At 39.0% G+C, this 26,173-nt stretch overlaps 1 protein-coding gene across 3 annotated transcripts in view; it reads right to left on the bottom strand.

The window, feature by feature from the left end:
• Positions 1 to 25,622, bottom strand: part of TRPC6 (transient receptor potential cation channel subfamily C member 6) — a 97,477-nt gene extending 71,855 nt beyond the window's left edge. The window contains exon 1 of one of the 3 annotated variants that reach the window (XM_031460621.2): positions 24,942 to 25,614. In XM_031460621.2, the coding sequence (XP_031316481.1) occupies positions 24,942 to 25,111 (170 nt within the window). In that variant the 5' untranslated portion in view covers positions 25,112 to 25,614. Of the gene's footprint in view, positions 1 to 23,815; positions 24,044 to 24,941 lie in introns of those variants that run through there. The other 2 variants (XM_064492843.1, XM_064492841.1) reach the window with 2 other exon arrangements.
• Between the last annotated feature and the right edge of the window lie 551 nt (positions 25,623 to 26,173).

Consider the following 26,173-nt stretch of genomic DNA (forward strand, 5'->3'; position numbering starts at 1 on the left):
AGGGGTCGTGGAAAGCTATTTTCTTTTCAGATGAAGATAGGAACATTATGGAATAAGATGCACACTTTTAATGCAAAACAGACGTCAAAGAGTATTTGTGCTTACAGTGAGCTGCACCAGATTTGTATGAGAACTAGCCGTCCCCCCCTCCCCGTGGTTGGGGATATAAAATATTGAAAATATTATATAAATAAAATTTTATTCATAAAACTTTGAGGAGCACTAGCCCAGCTATTCCCTAGGGAGTGGTTTTCCATAGAGTTATCTTTAAAGATTTTAAGAGCAAATACTTACACCTTAATAATCATGACATACTATGGATGTACCTCTAAGTAAAGGTGAACTGTTGTTTACCAGGGAGTTAACAGAATTTATTGATAATTTGGAAATATTTTTATGACAGTAATTTTTCATGATTTATTTATCCAAAAGCATCAATTCACTCTTTTTTTAAACAGTTCCTTTTTAAAGCAGTATCTGGCCATTTTGTGGAAAAGTGACCTCTGTAAGTCCAAGCTGAAACATAAAATTAAAACCTGTATGTCATCAAGATATAATAACATTCCTTTTTTTTTGGATCAATAGAGTGGTTAGGTTTCATTACCGTGGTATATTAACAAGCAAAATTTATTCAATCTCTAATTAAGGTTTCATCGAAACTGACCCTGAATTCATTCTAAATCTTTAAAAATTGTCAGTATGGGAGTTAGATCTGGCCTATAGTCCTTCTGGACCTTTTAGGGCTTAAAAAATTAGAACATTTCACATATAAAATCTTATTCCTAGCTTCTTTTTAAAAATCAGAGGATTTAGAAACACAAGCCTGTAGTACCTCAAGGTAACAATGACCAGGGCTAAGTGAAGACTGCCGTTTTCATATGAGGCATCCTCTCAAGTCACTACATCTCCAACACTCCCTGCCTCTACGGTATCAGACTTGCTCTGCTTCTTTTCATTACGCGCCTCGGCATTTGAGTTGGCAACATGGATTCATTCAACCAGCCTTCCATGCCTCAGACATTTTTAGATAACGTGTACAACTGTTCCTCAACCAGCAAGTATGTTAGTAAGCCCTAGCCCCTGCCCTGGAACACCCAGAAGTCCCATACAGCAGATGCAGGAACGAAGCACTGAACGGTGTGAACGGTGGTGTTACAAAAGCAATGAAAGCGACCTGCTCAGAACATGATGAAAGCTCTGAGCTGAAGCAACCCCAGCCCGGAGGGGAGGCGAGGGTTCGGGGAAGGAGCCTGAAGGGTGCATTTGATAAAAAAGAAGACAAGGGTAATGTAGGCAGAGTGACTAACCTAAAGAAAGGTGCAGCAGTCAAAAGTATCCGTTCATTTACTGTGAGAGAACGAGGAATGGGAAGGAGGTGAGGAGAGCTGACTGAAAAGGAAGGAAGAAGTCAGACTTCAGAAGTCTGTGTACCGAGCTGTCCCACAGCGAGGGCTCAGGTTATATTCGATGGGTGTCAACAAGTTAGTCCACATAAAGGGACATTAACAGTTTACGCTCATGTCTCACAGCATGAACATTTTTCTTAACTATATTGGATTTTAAATCTTTTTAAAATGCATTGCCTACATCTTCCCTTTTTAAAATTATGTTCAGAATGCTCAGTTCAAGTTTCTTTTGATGACTCAAGGATAGCGTTATAAATGCCCATGATTATACAATGCTGCCAATAAAATATCAATGCGATAACTGGGACTTTTTCTCCTACACTAATAATATTCTATTTGAGTAACTCATCTTTTTTGTTTTTTTAATATAAACCTGTTAGGCAAACTGAAAGCTATTAACAGAAAAGTAAGAAGTCTCAAGTACTGTGTCCCCCTTCTCAAGTGTTGTTTCTGATACGCCATGGGCTAAAAGTACAGGTGCAAACTCATTACAAATACGTACAATATGTCTTTTATTTAGGTTGGGAGTGGCACTCAAGGATTGTATGCAGGGGCTTCAAGCCAACTCTTTTATTTACTCAAAACCCACCCCACTGCCACTTTTTTCTTTTAATTTTCATGCAGACTCTTGAGTACAGTCGGGAACAGGGGCTCACATCCCTTTATCCCTCCGCTCTGCAACGGATCTGGCAGATACGAAAAGGGAGAGGAGCTTCCTTGGGCTGGAAATAAAAGGTGCAGCCTGTGTTCAACACACACCTCCCTCCGCTCTCTCTTCCATACAGGAAAAAACATACCAGGGGATTCCAGGGGTTACCTTAAATCCCTAAATTTTAATTTTTAAAAAAATCAAATTCCTTTGAGATTTGGGTCCTTTAAGTCTTTCTCTTAATGAATTGCCTGGAGGCACACCTCACAAATGCCTAACATATGCCACAGCATCACAAAAAGAGGGTCTCAGTTGCCAGGATGAGTGAAGTGAACCTGTAGTGAAATGAATATCTTGAGTTGTGAAAATTCCAAACCTGCTTTGACTATGACTATGACTATGGTTCCTAATTCTAATTTATTTTCCTCCTCTAATCCTCCAGAAATAAGATAGGCCAGGTCATAGAAGAGACGGCAAAGGAAAAATATGGAATTAAAAAATTAAGGTTGTAACTGAAGAAAGAAAGAGATGCAAAGAGGAAAAGAAACCAGGGGAAATCACCCAATTTCAATGGGACTTGCAAGGATTTGAATGAGCAGTTATATATTTAGGAACTGTCATTTGGAGGCAGTCCCTAAATTCAAGAAGCTCATGACTTCATCCTGAGCCCCAGAATGCTGCCAGGGTAAATCCCTTTGCAAATTATGTTTGAAAAATTCCTTCTCTATTCTCTTTCCTTTTTACTTCTTTCATGAAAATGCTTCTTTCTATACAACCTGAAGTTTTAGAATAAGTGGCTTAAATTTGGTCCCAGGTAGTCCTACCAAAAATCCTAGTGTGCAAAATAAAATAATGCAATTCACACTCATAAGTAGGTAGCCACCTACCTATTTGAGTTGAAATATAATAGGAAACATTCCTTTGTCCTTGTTTCTGACCCTTTGGAATAGGATATTGGAAGTGGGTATTAAAAAATACCTTATCTCAAGGTTGTAGACTCTGGAGTCAGACTGCTTGGGTTTGAATCCCAGCTCTGCCAATTACCTATGTGTGACTTTAAGAAAATTATTTTAGATGTCCTGGGCTTACATTTCCTAATCTCCACGGAGTTAGTGGGTGGAGGTGTGGTTTCTGGGAAATGTAAATATGGTGCAGTCGGAGCCTGCAAGGTATGTTACATGACTGTGGGCGTGTGGGGGGCTGTAGGTGTGGGTCCTGAGGGAGAGGCAGGGAGAGGATGGGCTGGGACGTGCCGAGCATCAGGGGTGGCTCAGAGGGAAAATACAATAAAAGTAAAAATAGGCGGTGCCTTCTGGGTATTTATGATAAAAGACCCAGAATATTCCACCTGAGTGGTTGTGAAAAAGTCACATAGATAGTAATTTCATAAAAAAAAAAATCTGTGTAAACAAAAAAACCCACCTTTTTGTGTACACAGTTTATCACAATGTGTAAAACTTACTTATAACTAAGCATTATCTTTCCAATGAAGCAAAAAAGGAAATTTAAAAATAAATAGGAACACAATTAAACAAAGAAGGTCAGTTCCAAATAAGATGCTACATGTTCTGCTGATTCTCCCACTGAGTGGCAGGGTTCAAGTCATCATTAGGAGAGAATTATGTTTTAAAACTGTCATCTTGGGGGAGGGTATAGCTCAATGGTAGCATGCATGAAGTCCCGAGTTCAATCCCCAGTACCTCTGTTAAAAAAAAATAAAAATCTTAAAAAAGAATGAAATCTGATTTGGAAGCAAAAGAATTAATGAGAAGGGAGCATAATCAATGACTGGGCAAATACAAATCATACCAGAAACGTGTCATCTTAAACTGCAAACATGTCCATTAAATCCTACCTCACAGGGTCAGAGTGGGGTTTAAGTGAGTTAATCGTTGTAAAACGCTTAGGACAGTGCCTGGGCACGTAGTGTGTTTTCTTTTTTAAAGTTTCCTCTGCCAGGAATCTGGAAAATTAACCTATGTAAAGGTGTTGGAATAGCACTGTCCAATACGGCAGCCTCTAACCACAAGTAGCAATTTAAAATTTAATTGCTCAGTTGCACTAATCACATTTCAAGGGCCCTATTGGACAGGGCAGATACAGACCACCTCCACCACCGCAGGAAGCTCCCCCGCACAGCGCTGCGATAGAAACTGACAGCAATAATAATAATAGTAACAACAACAACAGAGGTCACTGGGGATGGAATTAAGACAGGAACGTGGTGAGTCAGGCAGTGCTTACACATCTAGTGAGAGATCCCCGTGGACTAGATGTGTCCTGGAGGATGGGGGTGGGTTGATGTATCAGGGAAATGAATTGTAAGGAGACTTGCAGAGTGATCAGAGTTTAGGTAGGAAAACAGTACAGAATTTTAAAGTTGTTTATTGTTTATCTCTAGGACTAGAATCTAGATTCCATAAACCAACACCATGTATGTTTTGTTCATCTTTTTTATTTCTTGTTCCTACTGCGAGGTTCACTGCATAATAGGCGTTCACCATATAGCCATTGAATTGATGAATTTTAAAAGTCAAATCTGCGTGGAGTGAGGATGGGGAGGGTGCGGTACCCAGAAATGAGGCTCAAGGGAGGGGTAAAGAGAAGCGCTGGATGGGAGGAGGGGCCGAGGTGGCGCAGCGTCAGGAGGAGGTGCGCAGGGAGAGGATGTAGAGAGAAGGTGAGAGCGGATTGGGTCTCTTCATCCTTTTGCTAGGGATGCTCAGCCAGCTTCACAGTAAGTATTCTCCTTTATTCCACTTTCTACTGTACATTTAGAGTGAGGAAAAGGTGGCCTGGGAGAAAATAGGGTTATATGTTTACTGCCTGGAGCTATAGACATGGAGAATGCCCATCCATGCACACATTGCAAGGGGCCAACGAACGCCCCCCAACACATACACCCTCCCCATTAGGAAACTAATGTGAGAGAAATGGAGAGGTTCAGGCTATGCTAATATCCTCTGCTGTTAATTTGTTTTCTGACTTGGCAGACCTACAGGCAGCCTACAGTTTCTTCTCAGGAATGCTGCATAATTGCTCAATATTAGAAACAATGTTTTGAACATTCCCATATGTTCTGGGGCACATGGATAAGAATTTCTCTTGGGTAGTGGCTCTCAAAATTTCATATGTATTAGAGTCACCTGGAGAGCTTGTTAAAACACAGGCTGCTGTACTTATAAGAGGAATCTTAAAAAATAACCAAACACAAAAGCAAGAACTGAACTCAGAGAACAGATGAATGGTTGCCAGAGGCAGGGAGTGAGGGGTGGGCAAAATGGGTGTAGTGGATAAAAAGGTACAAAATTCCAGTTATAAAATCAATAGGTCCTGGGAGTGTAAGGTACGGCATGGTCACTGGTCAATAATACTATACCGCATATTTGAAAGTTGCGAAAGAGTAGATCTTAAAAGTTCTCATCAAAGAAAAATAGATTTGTAATATGTGTGGTGATGGGTGTCAGCTAGACATACTGTGGTGACCCGTTTGTAGTATATACACATGGCCAATCATGTTGTACACCTGAAGCTAATATAATGTTATATGTCAATTATAGCTCAATAAAAATCAATTTTTTTCATGGTAAATTTTTTTTTAACATTTTTATTGGTTATAGTCATTTTACAATGTTGTGTCAAATTCCAGTGTAGAGCACTATTTTTCAGTTATACATGAACATGTTTATATTCATTGTCACATTTTTTTTTTCGCTGTGTGAGCTACCATAAGATCTTGTATCTATTTCCCTGTGCTATGCAGTATAATCTTGTTTATCTATTCTACATTTTGAAATCCCAGTCTGTCCCTTCCCATCCCCTGCCCTCGTGGCAACCACAAGTTGGTAAAAATCAATATTTTTAAATAAAAACTTGAGAAACACTAGAGTTTAAATTTTGCAACTCAATGTAAAATTAAGTAAAATTAAATACATTTTATTTAATAAAATTAAAACATCGATTAAAACATTGATTATTGAATTTGACACAACATTGTAAAATGATTATAAATCAATAAAAAATGTTAAAAAAAACCCCACAATTTATTAAAAAAAATTGATTATTGTAAAAAAAATTTTCCAAACACAAAAACTCCTCTCAGGCTTTACTTAAACTTCAGCTGACGCATTTATTCAATCATTGATTCAAAACCTATTTATTGATTACCTGCCAGGAAACAGGTGTCATGTGAGGCACTAGAAATATGGTAGAAAGGGACTCCAGGTCCCTTATTCACTGAGATTATACACTTGTGAGGATACAATGGGAAAAAGTAAGATAAACAACATGATTTCAGATAACAGAGAGACAAATAAATACTGGTCAATCAAAGACTGATTATTTCCTTATGTCTTGACATTAACCCCATCTTTCTCATAGCAAAGGACACTCATCCCCTCTCTCGTGGTCCAGGGATAGAAGCAGGAGCTACTTCCCTTTTCTGCACAGCCAAAGACACCACCAAGTTCTCAATTCTTACTCAATTGGATCCAACTGGCTCCAATTCCTGATTGCAGCCTACTGCCCCTTTCATAGGCAGTCAGTGAATCCACAGATGCCTATTACGCATCGACTGTTTCCTCAGGATGAGGCTCTGTCTAGCCAGAGAAGGGAAGAGAAAAGTAAGAACCCAGAGAACATGCGACAAACAAAGCAGCCCATTGTTGACGTGTGCTCGGCAAGTCTTTACTCAACCCCTCCCACGTGACTAAGTACCAAAGGGTGAGAGCAGCACCGCAGGGGGAAGCCACGATGCTCGCCCGCTGGTAGGGCCAGTCTCCTGGCAAGGCAAGACCAGGCATCGTTCAGTCGAAGAGACCCTTTCTTTGTTTACATTTTAAGATCTTTAAAATTGGGCTTTAAGTTACCATGGAGGTAACAGTAACCACAGCACAAAGTGTCACCATGACCCAAGAGCTGTGCAGAGCCCACAGCAATTCGAAGGGGTCCAAAATCAGGCTGTACATTAAAAAAAATTAAAAGCCATACAGGTTGTTGGACTCCATCCTCAGTTTCCAATTCAGTCGGTCTGGAGTAAAGGAGTAAAGCCTGATGGTTTGAAATGCTAACAAGTTCCCAGGTGATGCTCAGCACACAAGCTTCTGTCTTTAAACTGGAGCACCCCAAGCTGTGCAAGGACATATCTGTACGGACTCTTTCCTAAAACTTCCCTTGGATTTTCCCCCAGAACACTCTTGTTGTCAGTTTGTCATACTGGCTTTTCTTTTCCACCTCCCTTTCCATAATCCCCCTTCTCTCACTTTACAAAGGAAAGGCATTACTCTCACCCATTCTTAGTGCCCAAAGATGTAAAGACTTTTTTTAACATTAAATAGACGTCCCAAAGTTTAAACTCTTTTAATCAGAGTACCAAAAATATTCCCATCCATCATTTTAAGAAATGCATTTCTAGTCACTAGTAAACAAACAAAACTATTATTGATCAAAATGTGTGAAGTTTTGATCAAAAAAAATCTGAAAACTGGAGGAAAACGTTTAGAATTCAATCCTGAACTCACTATTCAACAAGTTGTGAAATCTTGAGAAAGTTACTTAATCTCCCTGTGCCTCAAATTTCTCATTTGTAAAATGCAGACGATAATAAGTTCCTTTTATGACTATTTTAAGTATTAAATGATGTACATAAATAATGTAAATTAAGTGATATATGTTAATATACGTAAAGTGTTTAGCACTGTACCTGGAACATAGGAAATGCTGTATGTGCTGTTATTGTTGTTGTGATTATTAATTGTAATAACAACTCAGAATTCTTTTACTTTAAAAATTTTACATAGATTTGCTTTTGTTTCAGAAAACTTTTATAGGTTTATCAATAAAAAGGCTTCAAGAAAAAAATATGTTGTAACATGATGGTTACATTATGTGAAATATGATTTCAAGTAAAAGGAATTAAAAAACTTTAATTAAAGAACTTACACATTTTTAAATTAATGGTGATGAAAATACAATCTTAAAAGTGATGGATCACTTTTACTTATAAATGGGAATTTTCACAATAATTGGCAATTACATTCTTTGCAACCATTTAAGCTTATGATGAAAAGTATCAGACGTTAAACTAAAGATGTGTGGTGGTGTATATTTCTTACGTTCTTTTAGGGTAACAGACATGAACAGAGTCAAGACCACTGCTTTAGGTGTATGTCCGAGAGTGAAACTGTTGGATTGCACGATAGTCTCATTTTCACCTTACTAAGTTTTGCCAAATGTTTATCTAACAAGGTTGTTTCCCTTTGATGTGTACTCCCACCAACTGGGTGTAGGGTTTCCCTCATGTACCTCGTCATGGATACTCCATATTAACAAGCTCTTTTTTTTTTTTTTTTGGTGCCAATTTGGTGGATGTCAAATGGCATCTCTTTGTGATTGTTTTAACATTTTCCAGATCATTAACATGACTAAGGACGATTATTGGTCATTTGTGTTTCTGCATCTGTGAGAAAGCTGTGTGTGCGTTTGCCCATTTTTTTTTTTAAGGGAATTTATAAATTGGCAGTATTTGCATATTGTCATTATCTTTTTCTAGTATAGTTTTGTCTTGCTTTTCCACTTATAGTATCTTTTAGGAAGCACAGTTTCTTAATTTTTATGTATTAAATTTATCAATTTTTAATATATGTTTTGTGACGTTTTTGGTGTGTCATTAGAATCTTTTTCTACCCCAAAGTCACAAAAAATTTTAGAAGAAAATGAAAGCAGATGTGTTGCCTCTTAAATGAAAATTCATCTGGAGTGGATTTTTGTGTAGGATGTGAGGCAGAGATTCAGTGTTTGCTTTTCCACCCCCCTATGGATGTCCAATTCTCCGTCACAACTTAATGAAAAATCAGTTTTTACCTCATTGATTTGCCCAGACACCTCTTTTATATACATTTAATGCAATCGAGTCTATTATCACATCAATATCACACTGGCTTAATTATCATACCCTTAAGATATATTCGGATATTTGATACAATTCCCTCCAGATGCTTCTTTCTTCAGGACTAAACTTGCTATCATTTGGTTCTTTGCAAATCTGTGTAAATATCAGAAACAACCTGTCAATCTTCTGAAAAGAAAAAGGTCTAGCAATTTTGATCAAAATTATGGCAAATTTATAGATTTAGGAAAATATCTGACATCTTTAAAATAGTTTTAATATCTGTGAGGATGGTTTAGCATACTTGCATTTACATGAACATTCTTTAATATCTTTCGGTACCATTTTAAATTTTATTCCATTAAAGCCATGCACATTTGGGCTAGATTTATTCCCAATGCCTTAAGTATTGTTTTTTTCAATAAATAATAATTTCTGTGATTTCTAACAGTTCATTGCTGATAAAAATGAATGTATTTGATTTTATGTTGATCTTATAACAATGTGCTGAACTCTATTATTATTTCTAATATTTGTCTATGGAATTTGGGGGCTTTATTATATAGACAACCTTATGCTAATGGCAGTCTTTTTCCCCATTATTTCAGCTTTATTGTGGTATAATTAACACATAAAATTGTGAGGTATTTAAAGGGTACGGCAGGATGATACGATATACATATGTATTATGAAGGGATTCCTCCATTTAGTTAATTAACACATCCCTCATCCATCACTTCACATATTTACATGTTTATCTTTCCTTTTTTTGGTGAGAACATTTAAATTCTCTTAGAAAATTTCAATTATACAATACAATGTTATCAACCATAGTCACCATTTTTACATTAGATCTCAGCTTTTATTCACGTTATAGCTGAAAGTTCATACCTTTTACCAACCTCTTCCTGTCTCCTCACCCCCATCCCCTGACAACCACTTGTCTACTCTGTTTCTATAAGCTTGACATTTTTTTAAGTCCACATAAATTGATACCATGCAGTATTTGTCTTTCTCTGGCTTATTTCGCTCAGCATAATGCCCACAAGGTCCATCCTGTTGTTGCAAATGGCAGGATGTCCTTCTTTCTCATGCTGAGTAATGAAAAAGTCTTTTCTACTTTCTTAGTTTTTGAAAATAATAAACTTTTAGATTTGTTGATCCCCACTATTTGGTTGTTTTTAAAAATTTTATTCATTAGTTAAGTGTTCAATTTACGAAAAGAGAGAGCACAGAAGAGAATAAACACAGAGAAATAATATTATAAAAATAAAATTATTTGCTAGCTTTTGTTTTCTCTAATTTAAGCATGTAAGGCTAAGTACCAATCTCACTGCCACTACTACACTTTCCTATGTAATATTTTCATTGTAATTTATTTTTTAAGTATTTTAAAATTTGTATTATGATTTCTTCTTTAGTCCATGAAATGTGTGTATGTGTGTATGTGTATGTATAGATACACATATAAAAATATACACACAATTTTTAAGTTTATGGAAATTTTATTTTTTATTCACCTTTAATTCAATTGTATTGTGATCAGTCTTTCTACGAGATACATATTCTTTTAGTAAAATGTATGTGTTAGACCATAAAGTCTAATCTCAGTTAATTTGAATGTTTCACATGTGCTTGAAAAAAATAGATATTATTTAAACAGCCAGCTTCTATATATATCCAACAAATCATGTTTGATAATTTTACTTTCAAGTTTTCCTTATTTAAAAATTTTTATTTGTTCCACCTACCAAAAATTGGGATTTCCCACTCTAATGGCAGACTTGTCAATTTCGCTCTTACAGTTCCTTTGATCTTTGCTTTATGTTTTTAAGACTGCTTTATGACGGCTATGCAAGTTTTAACTTCTATACCTACAAAATGAATTATACCTTTTATTATACTACTGTTGTTTTTATTTCCCCACTAATGATTTTTGTTCTAAAACATTAGTTTGATGTTATTATACCTACCAATATTTCTCTTTGCGTTTGCCAGATACATCTTTGTTCCTCTCAGTCTCTAGTCTTTCCATGTCCTTATGGTTTACGTATGCCTTATATTTATATGAAAAATAAATGGATTGAGAAAAATCTATTCTGTAAATCTCTGATGATTTTTCCCCGTGAATTTAGTTAGTTTACATTTATAATCTTAACCTATATATATGAACTTGTTTTTCTAGCATCTTATTTTTGCCTTGAATTTATCCTTTTTAATTTTAAGCTTCTTTTTTCTTGTTTTCTTTTTTTTTTTCCCCAGTTCTTTGTTTGCCTGTTCATTTTCCTCTTTCTTTTTATTTTCTCTACTGGTTTGTACAGTTAAATACTCTATTTCTGTTTTTGTATAGACATTCTCTGAAATTTTACAATGTAGAGCTAAAGTCCCATTCCTTTCCAAGCAACATAAGGACTTTAGAATTTTTAAAGTCTCATAATTCCCTCCCAGTTTACATAAAATTATTTTAGTTCTGTCCTCTTTTCAAACCCACAAATTAGACATAATTATTATATTATAGGAGAACATTTAATGTTACCCACATATTTATCAATTTCATTGCTCTCATTTCTTTAATATTGCAGACCATCCCCTTGGTAAGTTTCCATCTTTCTGAAGTGCAGTGTATCCTTTATACATTCTTTTCATGTAGGTATATTGGGGATAAACTCTTAATTTTTTCCCCTGAAAATGTCTTTATTTCAAACTCTTTCTTGGAAGAGAATGCTCCTGAGTACAAAAATAATGAAAATGACTTTGGACACATCATTCTCTTATCTTCTGCTTTCCATTCTTACTGCTGGGATGTTTGCTAGAAAAAAATTCTCTTTTCTACGTACATAATCTGTATTCTTCTCTCTGGCTGCTTAAAGGTCTTCTTAATGAATCTGGTGTTATATAGTTTCAGTTCCTTGTATCTAGGTGTGGATTTATTTTTATTTTTTCCTATTTGATATGTGTTGTGGCTCCTAGCTCTGTAGCTTCTTATCTTTCATCAATTCTGAAAAACAGCCATTATTTTTCTAATTGTTTCCTCAACTCCATTTCCTTTATTCTTTGCTTTTGGTACTTTGAATATATGTAAACTGGTCTTTCCAATTCTAGCCCCTATTTCTCTTAACTTCTCTCATAGTCTACATTTCTTGTCTTTCTCTGTTGCATTTTGAGAAACGTTTCAGTTTCTACCTCCTAGGCTACTAGTTCTCTTGCTAGCTGCACTTAACCTTCCACAAATAACTCTGGTCCATTAATATTTTTATTTCAACAGTATTGTTTTTAATTTCTGAAAGCTGTAGTGTTATCATTGTTTTTCAGTTTGCTTGCTCATTTTTGATAGTTTTCTTTTGCTTGTTCACTTTTGGGATTCCATCTTTTTGTCTTTATACAATTCAAACATTTTTATGTCCTTATCTTTAATATTTATATTGATATCCTTAAGGGTTTTATATATTGCTTATTATTTCTGCTGACTCCCACTCATGATGGCTGTTTTCTTGTGTGTTTAAGTAAATTAAATATATACCCACAATCAAAGATGACCAATCTGTAGAGAACCAAGGGGACCAGGATTAATTGAGGTTTATTAGGTCCAAGGCAGAATCTCCTGACCACAATGCTGACATCAGCACCTGATTTATGGAATTCTGCCTTTCAAGAGAGCTCACTATTCACTGCAGCTCTGAAAGAACCTTATGACTTAGGCATGTGTGTGTTTGCTTGTGTACATATACAGGAGCTGGATTGAAGATTTCCAGTACTTCCTGTAAGCAAAGAAATATAAATTATGTTTTATGCAGAATCAAGTTGTTTTGTAACAGGATGACCATCAAAATGATCTGTTCTACAATATCACTGGAGATAGAATTTCAAAAAGTTTTGCAAAAATCTCATAATATTCAGAAAAAGAAGCCCAGTTACATGATAATAAGCTTATTTCATAGTAAAATCTTCACTCTTTTGGAAAATTTTACCCATAAAATCTTGGATGATTTTAAAAAGAAAAATTTCCTCCATCTTTTCTGAAAATACAGATAATTCAAATCAGAAAGAAGGTCAACATTAAGATAAAAGTTAAACTCAAACAAATCACCTTCTCCTCTAATTTAAATATAGAATTATGCATCATGTTTTAAGAAACAAACCGGAAAGGTAGTTTTTGTTATCTACTTTCTCATAAAACTACACATTACTCTCTGGCATCTTATCAAGCATAATACATAGACAAATCACTTATTCTCCCAAAATACATCAGGACTAGCACCTTGTGTATAGCAAGTATTTGATGAGAATTTGCTGAATTAAAACATACTATTTTTCAATTTATCCCATAATATCTGATCATTGGAACTTAGATAGAAAAGTGAATTTTTAATCTCATATGTTTGTGCATGAATGAATACACAGTAATAGTTTTCTTGATTGAAATTAGGTTCCATTCCTAACTCTGGTTTTCGCAGTGACTCTAAAGTAGCTGAAACAATAGGTTTCCAAAACTGATTACATATTAGAATCAACTGGGGAAATTTAAAAAAAATACTATTCCTAGGCCATACCCCCAGAAATACTGATTTATTTGGACTCTCATAATTCTTAGGGAATCTATGTTTTAAAAAAACTACCCAAGTGATTCTAATATATAGCCAGATTTCAAACCATTCATAAACACATTTTTAATCCCAACTTTCTGGTGGCCATATTTAGACAAGAGGCTGCTAGTTTTTTTTTTTTTTTTTCTGTGTTTACATCAGTCAATGTGCAACACTTTTCCTTTAGTAATATCTCACTGCAGTGTTCTAGTGTGGGTATATCAGATTCTTGCATGTAAGAAGGAGGGTGAGGATAATTTCTAAATCTCTCTGAGTATAAGGGGGATTGCAATACAATTTGAAAATAATTGCTAATTTCTAGAAGACAGATCCCCATGAAAATCAGCTAAATGGTTTTCTAAGTTTTGCTCAGACACATCGTGATCTAAATCAAAGTTACATTATCACTAATATGTAACTTTTCGATCATTTTCCCTTAACCATTCTTCTCTCTTGATTTTATGCTGGATTATTTCATATAAGTATTTAAGACTTTCCTGGATGTAATGAGCTTTGGTCTTAGCAAGTTCAGTTTTCACAGATTCTTTCAACTTAAATAAAAAGTCAAGTACCTTTCCTCTTGCCATTTTAGCAAAAACAAAAACGATTAATCCCCATAGGTGTTCTATCAACACAATGTATAAAAAGAAATAGTTTACACTCAAATTTTCTTATTTGCAGGATTATTTAAAAATATTTAACCAGCACCATTTTAGGAATCAAGTACATATCACAAAACTCTTAGAATTCATTAATTGACCTAAGCTGCAAGAATACAAAACTTCAATACTCTAGTGTTTCCCAAAAGGTTAAGATGAAAAAACATGGTACCCTAAAGGCAAAGTCTCACAAAACTGTATGAGGCTTAGAGAGAAAAGAATTTTAGAGACTTGATTCCAATCCACTGGAATCACTTTGTATAAGGAAGACATGGTATTCATTCATCCAGCATTTACTGAGTCCCTACCAAATGCTAGTCACTGTTTCCAGACTGTAGCCCTGACCTCCTGGGGCTGCCATTCCAGTGAAGGCGAGAAGCACAGAGAGGGAGGTTCAAAAGCAAACAAACAAGCAAGCAAACAAAGCAGTCAAGTACGAGTTCAAGCACAGGTTCAGATTTTTGAGAGCCATAAAGTCCTAGGTGAGTTACTTAACCTTTCTGAATTTGTTCCCTCATTTACAAGGAGTAGTAATGTCACCAATCATACAAGTTTGCTCTGAGGATCAAATGAGCTAATAGAAATTAAATAAGGCAAAAGACCAGCATAGTCTTATAGTTCAAACCTCCCAAATTCTGGACAGATAATGAAGGATAGTGTCTGCCTTGTAATGTTTCATATCTCATCTTCTCTTTCATTTACCCCAACTCTAGCACACCAAACGTTGTATGTCATTGATTCTAGGACACATATTTCTCCCACTTTAACTTCTCTGAAACAGGGCATGTCTCGTCATCTAAGCCTTCTTGCGATCACTTCCAGTCAGGTGTCAGTCATTATCACGACAGTTTTCAACTGCTAGGGCACGTGCAAGCTTTAAAGCAGTGGCAGCCAAAGTTTCAGAATGGATGACAATGGCTTGAGAATAAACCCTGGAAACAATAGCTAAACATTCCTTTCAAGCCTGAAAAACGGATACATGTGTGTTTGTGCATGTGTGTATCGGGAGACTGGCACATACACGGGGAACAGTGGTGAATCAGATTTGTTTAGCAAATTTCAGAAAATCCTAAGTCAAAATAGGCTGGCTCTAAATAATTGCAAACCCAGCTTAACTACCCAGCACCAAAAGCTTTGTGATCTATCATGGGTTCTTTGGATTCTTTAAAGAAATGCTGCATCACCAATGTCTTTCTGGCACAGAGGACCAGATGGTGTGGGGAAATATGGACACTGAAACTTCTGAGCTGAGAAGTGACTCAGGGACGTTCATCTCTGAATGTGAAGAAGCCTTAGGAACACCTTCACCAAATGTATCCTGTTCAGATTTTCTTTTTTTTAAATGTGCACAAGAGTTATATATGACCCAAATCGATATCTAAATAAGTATAGAGAGCTATTTCAATAGTTTTTCTGAATACCCCTCCAAGAAACAGGTCTTGAAGAAAACATTTTCCTGGGAAAGAGAGAGGACTCTCTCAGTGCCTAGGAATCAGCCACCACCGCCATCCTCCATCCTATCCAACACAAAAGTCTGTTTCCAAGAGTTTAACATAGAAATAATAAAACTGAGTTTGATCTAAAACAGCTTAACTGCCCAAAAGGATTTTTTAACAAGCTTTAGAAATCATGTCATTTCCAATTCTCATTATAACTCAAGATAATTTTGTTAGGAATTCCCATGAAGAGAACTCTTCCCAGTTTGCAAGGCAGGTTTTGTGCTGACCTGCTACACGCCAGGACAAAATGCTCTTTGTGCTGCAAAGCTTCTGCAACTGAAATATGAAATCTGCCTTGAATAGGCAATCAGTCTTTAACATGACTGTCTGTGCAGTCACTGATTTCTGGCAATATACACTTTCGGATGAATACCACATAAAATGCTTCAGAAATCACGCAGACCCTGCAATGAAATCTCCATTCCACGCTACCGTTCAAGTCAGGTCAGTACTTCTGCCACAACCTGCTTTATAGCATAGAAGTAATTTTATCCACATGATAAAGAGAAAGACTTGTCTTTTGCAAGATTTCAAGAGTCCCATCAATTTGTAAGATTGATTGGTAAGATTAGTAAGTAATCTGCAGGTTAATTAGTTTTGATAGATCCTTAATCTTCCTTTGGTGACAAAGACTGGCCGTTTTTCAAAACCTAGTTTCACCGTTTACCTAGATAAGTGATAAAAGAATCTTCCATTCCCTCCTTTCTTTCTTCTCATTTCTATCAACCACTGGCTGTGTAATCCTCGGCAAGTCACTTAACCTCTCTTTGCTGTGGTTTTTTTTTTTTTTTTTTTCTTTCTTATCAGTAAAACATCAGTAAAATGGAGATTATAGAAGTGCACACCTCATAGATTTATTAAAAGTGTTAGATTGCAATACCTATAAAGCACTCAGAGGAGGGCCTAGCACACAGGAGCCCCTGATAAATCTAGCTGTTATTTTTATTGTGACTTGACATAATTATGTAAGGTCAACAAAGATAAATGAATAAACAGATTAATGAATTAGTGAAAGAAGTAGAATGTATAACTTGACCTTCATAGATGATCAAGATCTCAATAGAAAGAGAAGGTGTTAGAGCAGGCAGATAGCTAGATGTGAGCAGAGAAAGAGGGACGCAGGTCAAATGGCAGGAATTGGGCAGAAAGGAGGGGTGCAGGCCAAACGGGGGAAACCATAGACCATGTGAGCACCAGGGGTCCCTGGGCAGAGAAAGAAAAGCAGGAACCTCGAGGCTGATAAGCGGTCACACACTTTGGGGTGACAAGTGGCCTGGAGGCCGACAAAGAAAGGTGAGAAAAGGCAGGAATCTCCAGTGTCCAAATGTAACCTTTGGCTTAGTATGCCCTCATTTCAATAAAATGAGCCTTGCAGATCAGAAGTACCCATCATGCACCGACGCCATGACACTTCCGATACGACTAAATAAGGACAAAAATCCCTCTCCCTTCGGGAAAGTGGAATTGGGATGAAAATCAGGGAATACGACCCCAGACCCTTCCCTCCCCAGTGAATGTTCCACTATTCATTTTTATGCTCTATGTAACCAACCTGCCAAAGAAACACAGGGCAGCCGCTCACCTGAGCCTGCCCGCTCTCCCCTTAAGAGTGTACTATCCATCCCTTAACAAATCCTCACTTTACTCTTTTTAACCGCTACGTCTTGTGGCTGATTTCTTTCTGCAGCGAGACAAGAACCTGGTCACTGGCAACACCTATGAGAAGACAGAGGAGAAGGGGTGATGAGTGTGCTCCCTGAGAGCACTCCCAGCCACGCATCCAGCCGTGCGGGGGCACGAGCACGGCTGAATGGGGCGCTGAGAGAGCAAGGGGCCCCTCATTCTGCCAGCCCTTCTGTCCACACGGTCCAGTCTGCAGTCTTGAAAATGAATTGGTTTTGTCTACTTGACAACAACTTACCAGCTATGTAACTTTCTGAACATGGCTTAATCAGCATCTCTAAATTTCAGCATGGTCATTTTTAAAACGGACATTAAAAATAGCCAACTGGCTGCTTTGAAGAGCAAATTACATTTGTATGACATCTCAGAAAGGACCTGCTACAGAGTAGGTATTCAAAAACTATTAGTCCCCCCAAAACACATGCCAGTATTTTGGATTAATCCTCTACAGAAACAGCAACCTGCATTGAACTGTAAGTAACTCTCCTCAGCATCATTGCGCCTCTCTGTCCTGGCTGAGTTACCTGAATTAGGTAGAGAACATTTAAGCCGCAGTTAATACATGTTGTTTGGGTATCTGTAACATTCATTTCTATATACTGCTCCAAATGGACATTCTCTGAGAAATGTGACTCAATCCATTCCAATAGCTTGAGTCTTAAACAGCATACAAACTTTTAGATGCCAAAGTTTAATTGAAATTTGGCATATAGATGAGCGCTTCATGTGCTGAAAGCCAGCAGAAGATTCCTAAACAAAGAGCAATCACAAATGGTAATTTTCTCCAACTGGATCCAATTATATTTAGCATGTTTTTATGAAAGAGAAAAACAAGAATGGACGCAAGAAAATGTTTTCCTCTTGTGATTTGCTCTCTAAGAGACAAAGATGAACTGTCTCATGAAGCTGTTACTTCTTATAACTCAAGGAACATGACTCTCTAGAGAAAAAAAAATTACGCAGTGTCTTCCTTGATGTAAACAAACATTCCGTTACAGAATAAATGTGGCCGTTTCAGCACATCTGGCAAGAGCTCCACAACCTACAACATGAAGCCCTCCCTAAAAAAGATGTTTCATGATAATAAATCGTTATCAGCAGATGTTGATCACTTCAAGCCTGAGGAGGTTTGGAAATGAAATAGGTGGTTTCTGTCGTGCAGAGCACAGACCTTCGAAGTGGTCAATTAAAGGAGACCCGTCATTACCCAGATGGAGGCTCGGGGATGCTAATTCCTAAACGAAGGAGAAGCAGATCCAAAGGTGACTTTCACACTCGCTTTCCCCTGCTAGCGCAGCAGCTTCCAGACTGCGAACCCTTAACCAAGGTCTAGGTCTTTGCTTTCTGGGTAGAGATGCTAGGTTTTCCCAAGGACACACTAATGCCAGGATTCTCTCTGAATTCTAAACCACTACATCCATGTGTAAGAAATCAGGCTATCACACCTGCTCCCTTTGATTGATTTTATTTGTCACTGTAAGTTCATTCTTATAGGGAAATGAGCCTCTTGATTTTACTTGGAAATCCCTTATACTGCCACGGGTCGGTCATGTTCTAAAGTAACTGCCCTCCGGGTCAGACAGTGAAGCTATACCTCTGTGGGTAAGTGGCAGGGTCTCTGCTTAAAAAAGCAGACATACCTAATTGTCAATGATCCAGGAAATAAGGAGATGCCAGGAAAATAAATGGAGCTTGAAAGGCATATCGTACACTGAATAGAGGAGTTGGGGAGCAGTATTCCTTTGTCTGTCTGGGCTGAGACTGACTTAAGGGGTCGATTGTTTGGGATCATCTGAGAGAGGGAGGGAAGGAAGCTCTCTGCCAGCTGGATGAAGCCTGGAGCTAGGCAGGGGCCAGTCCTTAGGAGACTCAGTATCTGAACTGGAAGACAATTATAGCCAGCCAGGAGCTTTTCTCTGTATGTTAATTCTCTTTGGTTATCCCTAAGCATTTGACAAGTACTGATAAAGAGACAGCCTCACAAGAGCCCGGGGCAGAGGTAAAAGGAGAGCAGCAAGGTGGCGGCATTGTGATTAGTGACAGACAGATTCCCCAGAAGAAGGTGAGTCTCAGTGGACAGGCAGCTGGAATGTAAGATCTGGGTATCTCTGTCCATGAGGACATTCAGCCTTCTGCCTTCCTTAAAGGACTCAGACACTATTTTATGAAAAGAGCCGGCCTCACTTTATTCCTTATTAGAATAAATTCTGGGGAGAGGATCATGTCTTTGTTGAAGAATAAATTAATGTATGCCTTCTGTTTGCTGGACACAGTTCGGTACAAAGTGATACGTGAACAAATAAGTGTGACCGAGGTCTGGGTGGATATGTTTATCAAACATACAGAAGCAAAAATGGTGGAGGGATAGTAAGAATATAACAGTATAATGTAATTCTCAGATCTGAGTCCATACCCTAACTTCACTCTTCAACCATGTACTCTATCAGCAATTAAGGTCAGAAAACATTTTCTAGTCTGCAGTCTGAATTTTTCATTCTTTTAATACATAAGTGAGTTGAACGCATATTTTATTTGCCTGGAGAAAAGAAGGCTGTGTTGGGGGATTTTATTTATCTGTGGTCTCTGACGTGAGGTTCTCTTCTCTTAAATCAGGAGTTCAAAGTCCGGGTCCTAGGGCTCATAGATGGGTTTCATCCAAAACCATCCTGAGATCAGGGGAGGATAATGCTCAGTGCTAGAGCACATGCCTAGGACGCATGAGGTCTGGAGTTCAATCCCAAGTACCTCCATTAAGAATGAGTAAATAAATAAAACTAATTACTACCCCTGTCCCCAAAAAAATTAAAAAAGGAAAGAATAAAACCATCCTGAGAACAATAAAAGTTTTAAAAGATCCCTCACTCATTAAAACATTTTTTTAAAAGGTCATTTTTGTTTTCATCATGTGAAATAAAAGATACTGTTACAAATCTCTTTGGGTTCTCCTAAGACCCTTGGATCCCTTTTTTATTCATGTCCATGTTGAAAGAGATCCTACCAGCAATGGAGCACTGACTTTGTATAAAAAACTACATTAGTAACTAGAGAATAAACAACGCTTTATGCAAAAGAAAAATCATAGTTCTTACCAGCTACACATTAGATAACCCAGGTATGAAGGTATATTATGAGTACATTTCCATATATATATATATTCTGAATTTTAAAACTTATTCAAATATTTTATAATTTTGGTTCATTCTTAATATTTCTTCTTTAGTGTTCTGCAGTTTCAATATGATATGTTTAAATGGGTTTATGTTTCTGTATCACACTAATATTGCTGTACTTCATAAACATGATAAATAATCATTTCTGGAAAATTATCACCTATTATCTATTCAAATATTACCTCTCTCCTCCCTTTATTTTCACCTTCTGGAACTCCTACTTTCTGATTTCATGACTCAATTATGCTTATATTTTCCATTTATTTCTCTGCATTCTGGGTATTAGCATTGATTATACCAGGGCTAATCTGAATTTTAACCCTTCCATTGTGTTTTTATTTCAAAATTACATTTTTCATTACCAGGTTTTCTATTTGTCTGTTTTTTTAAGAAAATACAAGTCATTCTTTCTTAGGGTTTAATTTCTCCATGTATGTTGTCAACATGTTACATATACCCATTTTATATTCTCTTTCATGTTGCTGTATTATCTCAACTTCTTAAGGTTCCAACACTGCTGTTAAGTCTCATGTTAGCGCTCGCTCATGGATTGTACTGTCTGCCAACTGTCATTCTTGGCTGATTGTTTTTCTGTGTATTGTTGACTGTTTTTCTGTGTGTTTTGTCAGGTATTTGTCAGCTGTATCTTTCACAGGGCTTGCTGTTTTCTTGGAAATCCTTGGCAGTCTAGATGGTGGGTACAATTCTTTCAGGATGGTTTTCTGTTTTATTCTGCTAGGAGCCTCAGGGTGTTTTTCAGCTTGAAGATTTCTAGGTCAGTTACATAGCGTAAAAAACAAAAGCAAAAAACAAAGAGTCACATGACGGGCAGGCCTAAAGAATGAAATTCTTAGGGGAAGATTCTTTTCCTCTTACTCACAGAGTTTCTTGTTCTCACCCTGGGCTAATGGCATATTATTCTAGCCTAACTTTTCACTAAAATATGGGTCCTGGCTTTATGCAGGAGACAGAGATGTCTCAGTTCCAACTTGTAGCATTTGGGAACAAGGCCCTAGCTTCTCTCCATCTCATATGGACAATAGACTCCAACCTCCTGGTCACCCAGATCCTTAATTCCTGGGGCAACCACAGCAATGGTACACAGGCTAAAAGCTCTGGCTTTTAACTTCCTTGCTTTTGGTACATAGTAATCTCTTTTACTTTTTGTAAAATTGGGTACATGTTAAAGTCATTTTAAATATTTTATCCAGTATTGCTAGCTGTTTGAAACCATAACTTTTTTTTTTAATATTTAGTCTACTCTATTGCCAGAGCTTTGGTGTACAGTTAACTGTTTTGTTATTCTTAATTAGTCAGTCTTTTCCAAGCAGAAAGTTCAGCTGGACTGTGTTTCCGATCTTGAGAATTTAGAAACTCTTAACATTTTTTTTATGTACAGAATTCTTCTCCATGTTCAGAAGTGACAGACTGAGACATATTTTTAAGCTCTAAATGAAGTAACTCTCTGATATATCTCCTGGGATCCTGGCAGGACATGGACCATTTCTTGCTAATCACCATTACAAACTGATCACAGTAGACTGTATTAACTGATTTCTAATTAAAAGCGGAAAAAAGGGAGAATTTGAACCTTTTTCTTCTAAAGACCATCTCAAAATGTTATTTCTTACACTGTGGAGGCCTGAGAATATGTAACTGGTCTCAAACAAGATAATTTGTCAGAATTTTCAGTTGTAAAAGACTAATACATGTAAAAATGTTTCTATATAAGTGAACTATGAAACAGAATGTTTTAGTAAGAGTCATAGAATTTGTCCCCACAGAAATGGCAATTTGAAAGAAAACTGTGATCTTATAATGGAAATACCTCAATGATTTGAGATAATGGCTATCCCCATATTTAAAGCTACCAGTGATTGCCACTTTCGCTTACAATCTGCCTCCCCCTAGGAAAATACACGCAGTTGTTTAAGTCACAGGTCGAAAGCATATGGAAGGCGTTCTTTGCACTCTCCACGAGAGTGAAGTGATTTTCTTTAGCTCCTTCTCATACATGATAGGTGTGAAATACTGTTGTTTATTGATCGAAATGTTTCAGTTCCTTGATTATTCAACTGGAAAAAATAAAAACCGAGCCAGAGTAAACAGTGATGAAAAGTAACTATAGAATCTTTTGGAAGTAACAGATATAGACAAGACCAAACTCTTATTCTGAAACATGGCTTACTCTTAAATTTATTATCGTAACTCTGAAGTGGCACAGGGGTGCTCATTATGAATTGAAGTACATTAAAGTATTTCTATCCATCTCTCTGCTGCCCAGGCTCTATCTGGGATTCCTGAACTAAGGGAGAAAACTACCTATTCTCTAAATAGTAGATAATGTAAAAACTAGATAAATCAGTAAGGGAGTAAACCACATGTGAAGAAAGCATTGGGGAACGTTTTCAGGACAACTTGGAATTATTACTTTATTTAGTCTCTCTCACTAGTAACATATAACCACAAGTTTTTGAAATCAAATTATTTCCCCCACACAGCAACAAGTGATCATAGAATGATCAAGTGATAAAAAGAACAAAGAAAAGATATTGTATATGGGAGAGTCTAAGTTTAAAAAAAAAAAATAGCCTTCATAAGTCACTTAATTTGCCGCAGGTAACATTGTCAAACATAACCCTCAGGCTTAGAAGATCTCAAGTCTAAGCCAATTTTTTAAAAAAAAAGTCCATTTATGTTTTAAACATATACCCTCAGAGCAAATTTGGAAATAGTGGCATTCAGAATACCCAGAGTTGATTTCTTTTTCTGTTTTTTTCTTGGCATATTATCTCCTTGCTACTCAAAGTGTGGTCCATGGACCAGCAGCCTCCACATCTACTCAGAAATTGTTAGAAATGCAGAATCTTGGGCAGCTTCAACCCTACGGAATCACAATCTTCATTTTAACAAGATCCCTAGGTAATTCATGTGCCCATCCAAGTTTGAGAAGCTCTGTACTAGAAGACAGAAACATTTTCTAATTTAACATCAAATACAAGATTTCTTTTGGGGGTGATGACAATGTCCGGAATTAGTGGTGATCATTCTATGATCACCAACTTTGTGAATATACCAAACGCCACTGAACTGTTCACAACTTAAACGGGTGAATTTTATGGTACGTGAGATATATCTTCATTTTTTTTAAAGGAGAAAAAGATAAGTAAAAGTAAACGCTTTCAAACTGTGCAGCACATAGATGATAGAAACCAGTTCCTTTTTTTTTTTTCTTTTAAATCTTGGGAGGAAATTCGATGCACCATTTCCCGTAGCTCACCTCTTACTGCGAACGAGATCCACAGCAGGCCTTGATTCTGGGGAGCCCTGACCAGTGATCTGAAGACGCACCCATGCATCCTGCCCTGCCCTCCCCAGAGAGACAGAGGGACAGAGACACAGAGAAACCGAGAAAAAGACACACACACACACACACACACACACACACCCCTCTAGAGCTCCTTGCTGTAGAGCCGCTGCTGAGAACTGCCTTCCTCGGGAAACCGCACGCGGATGGATGTGACATGTGAAGAACCCAGACTGCCCAATCAAAGGGCCAAAGAGGCGCGCTATCTGCCAGCTGCACTAGCGGTCCCGGGCGTGTGGGGGAGGAGAGACTTCTTCCTCATTCAGCTCTCTGCCTGCCCCTGCCACCCTCTTCCCTCCCATAAAGAAACTGCAGATTCTAAAAATCTCGTAGTTACTCAGAGTCCTCAACAAACGACCCTCTTTGGCTTCTGCAGTTAGGATTCTCCGCACCTGCAACAGGCTAGGCCCTTGTAAAGGCTTCGCGCCGCGGGTGGGGAAGCCTAGAGGTTCTATTTCTCCGACTTAACCCAGTGAAACAGGTGGGGGAGAGGACGTCTCAGGGAAAGTCCATCCCCCGCCCCTCCACACGCGCATCTTCTAACTTTTGCGGCGGTCCCGCGGCCTGAGGACCTGAGCGCGCCGCCCGAAGGGCTACGGCGGGCCGCGCGCGGAAGGCGGGCGCGCTGGTCCCCGAGTTCCCGGGCGGGCGCCAGGGCAGCCCCCGGGACTCTTAAGAGTTCTGGTCACCGCTCCCACAGAGGCTAAGTGACACAGGCGGCGCGAACGTGCATCAGTCTCCCACCAGATCATGCCTTTGGCGCAGCGACTCAGTCTCCGAGGACGCGGGATGACTTCCGGGCTGAGAAAAGTGCCAGACCCCCGATCACCTGCAGTGGCGTCGGCACCCGCGGTCTCACTCTCCTGGGTAAACCTACCCGCGCGTGCTCGCCCGGGCGACTGGGGTCCCAGCGCGGCTCCCGCGGCCCTGGGAGGGACGCGTGTGGGGACGCGCGCGGAGCCGCCGGTCCTCTCCCGCGAGCGCACACCTCCCGCCCGCCCGCCCGCCCGGCCGCCCGGCCCGCGGCGCCCGCACTTACAAGCAGGGGTAGTAGCCGTAGGGAGGCAGCGGGGGCTGCGGGCAGCCGTCGTCCCCCAGCTCCGAGTCCATGAGCAGGTAGTCCTGGCTGTCGTTGCGCCGCGCGCCGGCCCCGGCCGCGACCCGGGGAGAGCCGCCCCTCCGGGGCCCGAACGCTGCACTTTGGTTCATGGCGCGAACGCCCGACAGGCCTGGGTCCCGCTCCCGGGAGACGCGCCTTGGCACTTCCAGCGGGGACCCGCTGCGGAGGGTCCGCGTCCCCCGTCGGCCCGGCCCGGCCCGGCGACAGACGGGTGCCCGGGGAGCGAGGGTGAGAGGCAAGGAGCGCGGACGCCCGGCGGGCTGAGCTCTGCGAGCGGTTCTCCCGCCGGCCCCGGAGAAGTCACCACGGAAGGGATCGCAAAGGGGACCTTGTCCTGGGCGCGTCCGGCAGAGGGGACCCCGGCGAGGAGGCGGCCGGGGCTCCCGGGCCGGGCGAGCGCAGGCGGGGCGGCGGGTGGCGGCGGAGCCTGAGAGCCGACAGCGAGGGAGACGCAGCTGAAGAGTTACTATGTCAACCGAGACTCTCCAGCCCTCGGCTCCCGCCTTCTTCCCCCGCAACCTCCGTCATGATCCCACCTTTAAAGGGATCGGAGCGACGTTCCCGAAAGCAACCGAAGCTTGTGGTGTAGCCAGGGTAGCTACAACTTTGAGGGCCAAGATGAACCTCAACTAGGTGGAGCCACACACGCTTTTTTATTTTTATTTTTGGTCCTGCTTATTTAGAAACCATACCAAATAAGAACTTTCTAGGAAGCTTCCCTTAAGTAAGACTCGAAGAACCCAGGAAACCTGTTTTGTTTGTTTGGTTTTTTTCCCCAAGAGACAGGAGCCTCTCATTTCTCCAGACTGCCTTCATTTTCTTAGGGCATTTTTGTCTCCCACTGCCAATCCCCTAAGTTATCGCAATTCTTCACTTCAAAATGAACAACGTTCTGTGTTCCCAGTGCCAGATGTTCCCAGTTTCTGAGCAAATCAACCAAAATAGGCAAGCATTTTCCGATAATGCCGATGGAGCCCAACAACCTGCTTACTTCAGAGAAAAACTTTCCAACCGTCACTGCAAACACCGGAATTATTTCTCTGCCAGATGTTTCCCACATTTCCGCACTGTTTTTAATTTTAAGACTTAGTTTTAAATTCTGATTTAATCTTCATACACGTGCGAAGTGCCAAACTTCTCAGCAAGGACGA

The sequence above is a fragment of the Camelus dromedarius genome, chromosome 12 (assembly GCF_036321535.1).
Source record: "Camelus dromedarius isolate mCamDro1 chromosome 12, mCamDro1.pat, whole genome shotgun sequence".
NCBI classification, from domain to species: Eukaryota; Metazoa; Chordata; class Mammalia; order Artiodactyla; family Camelidae; genus Camelus; species Camelus dromedarius.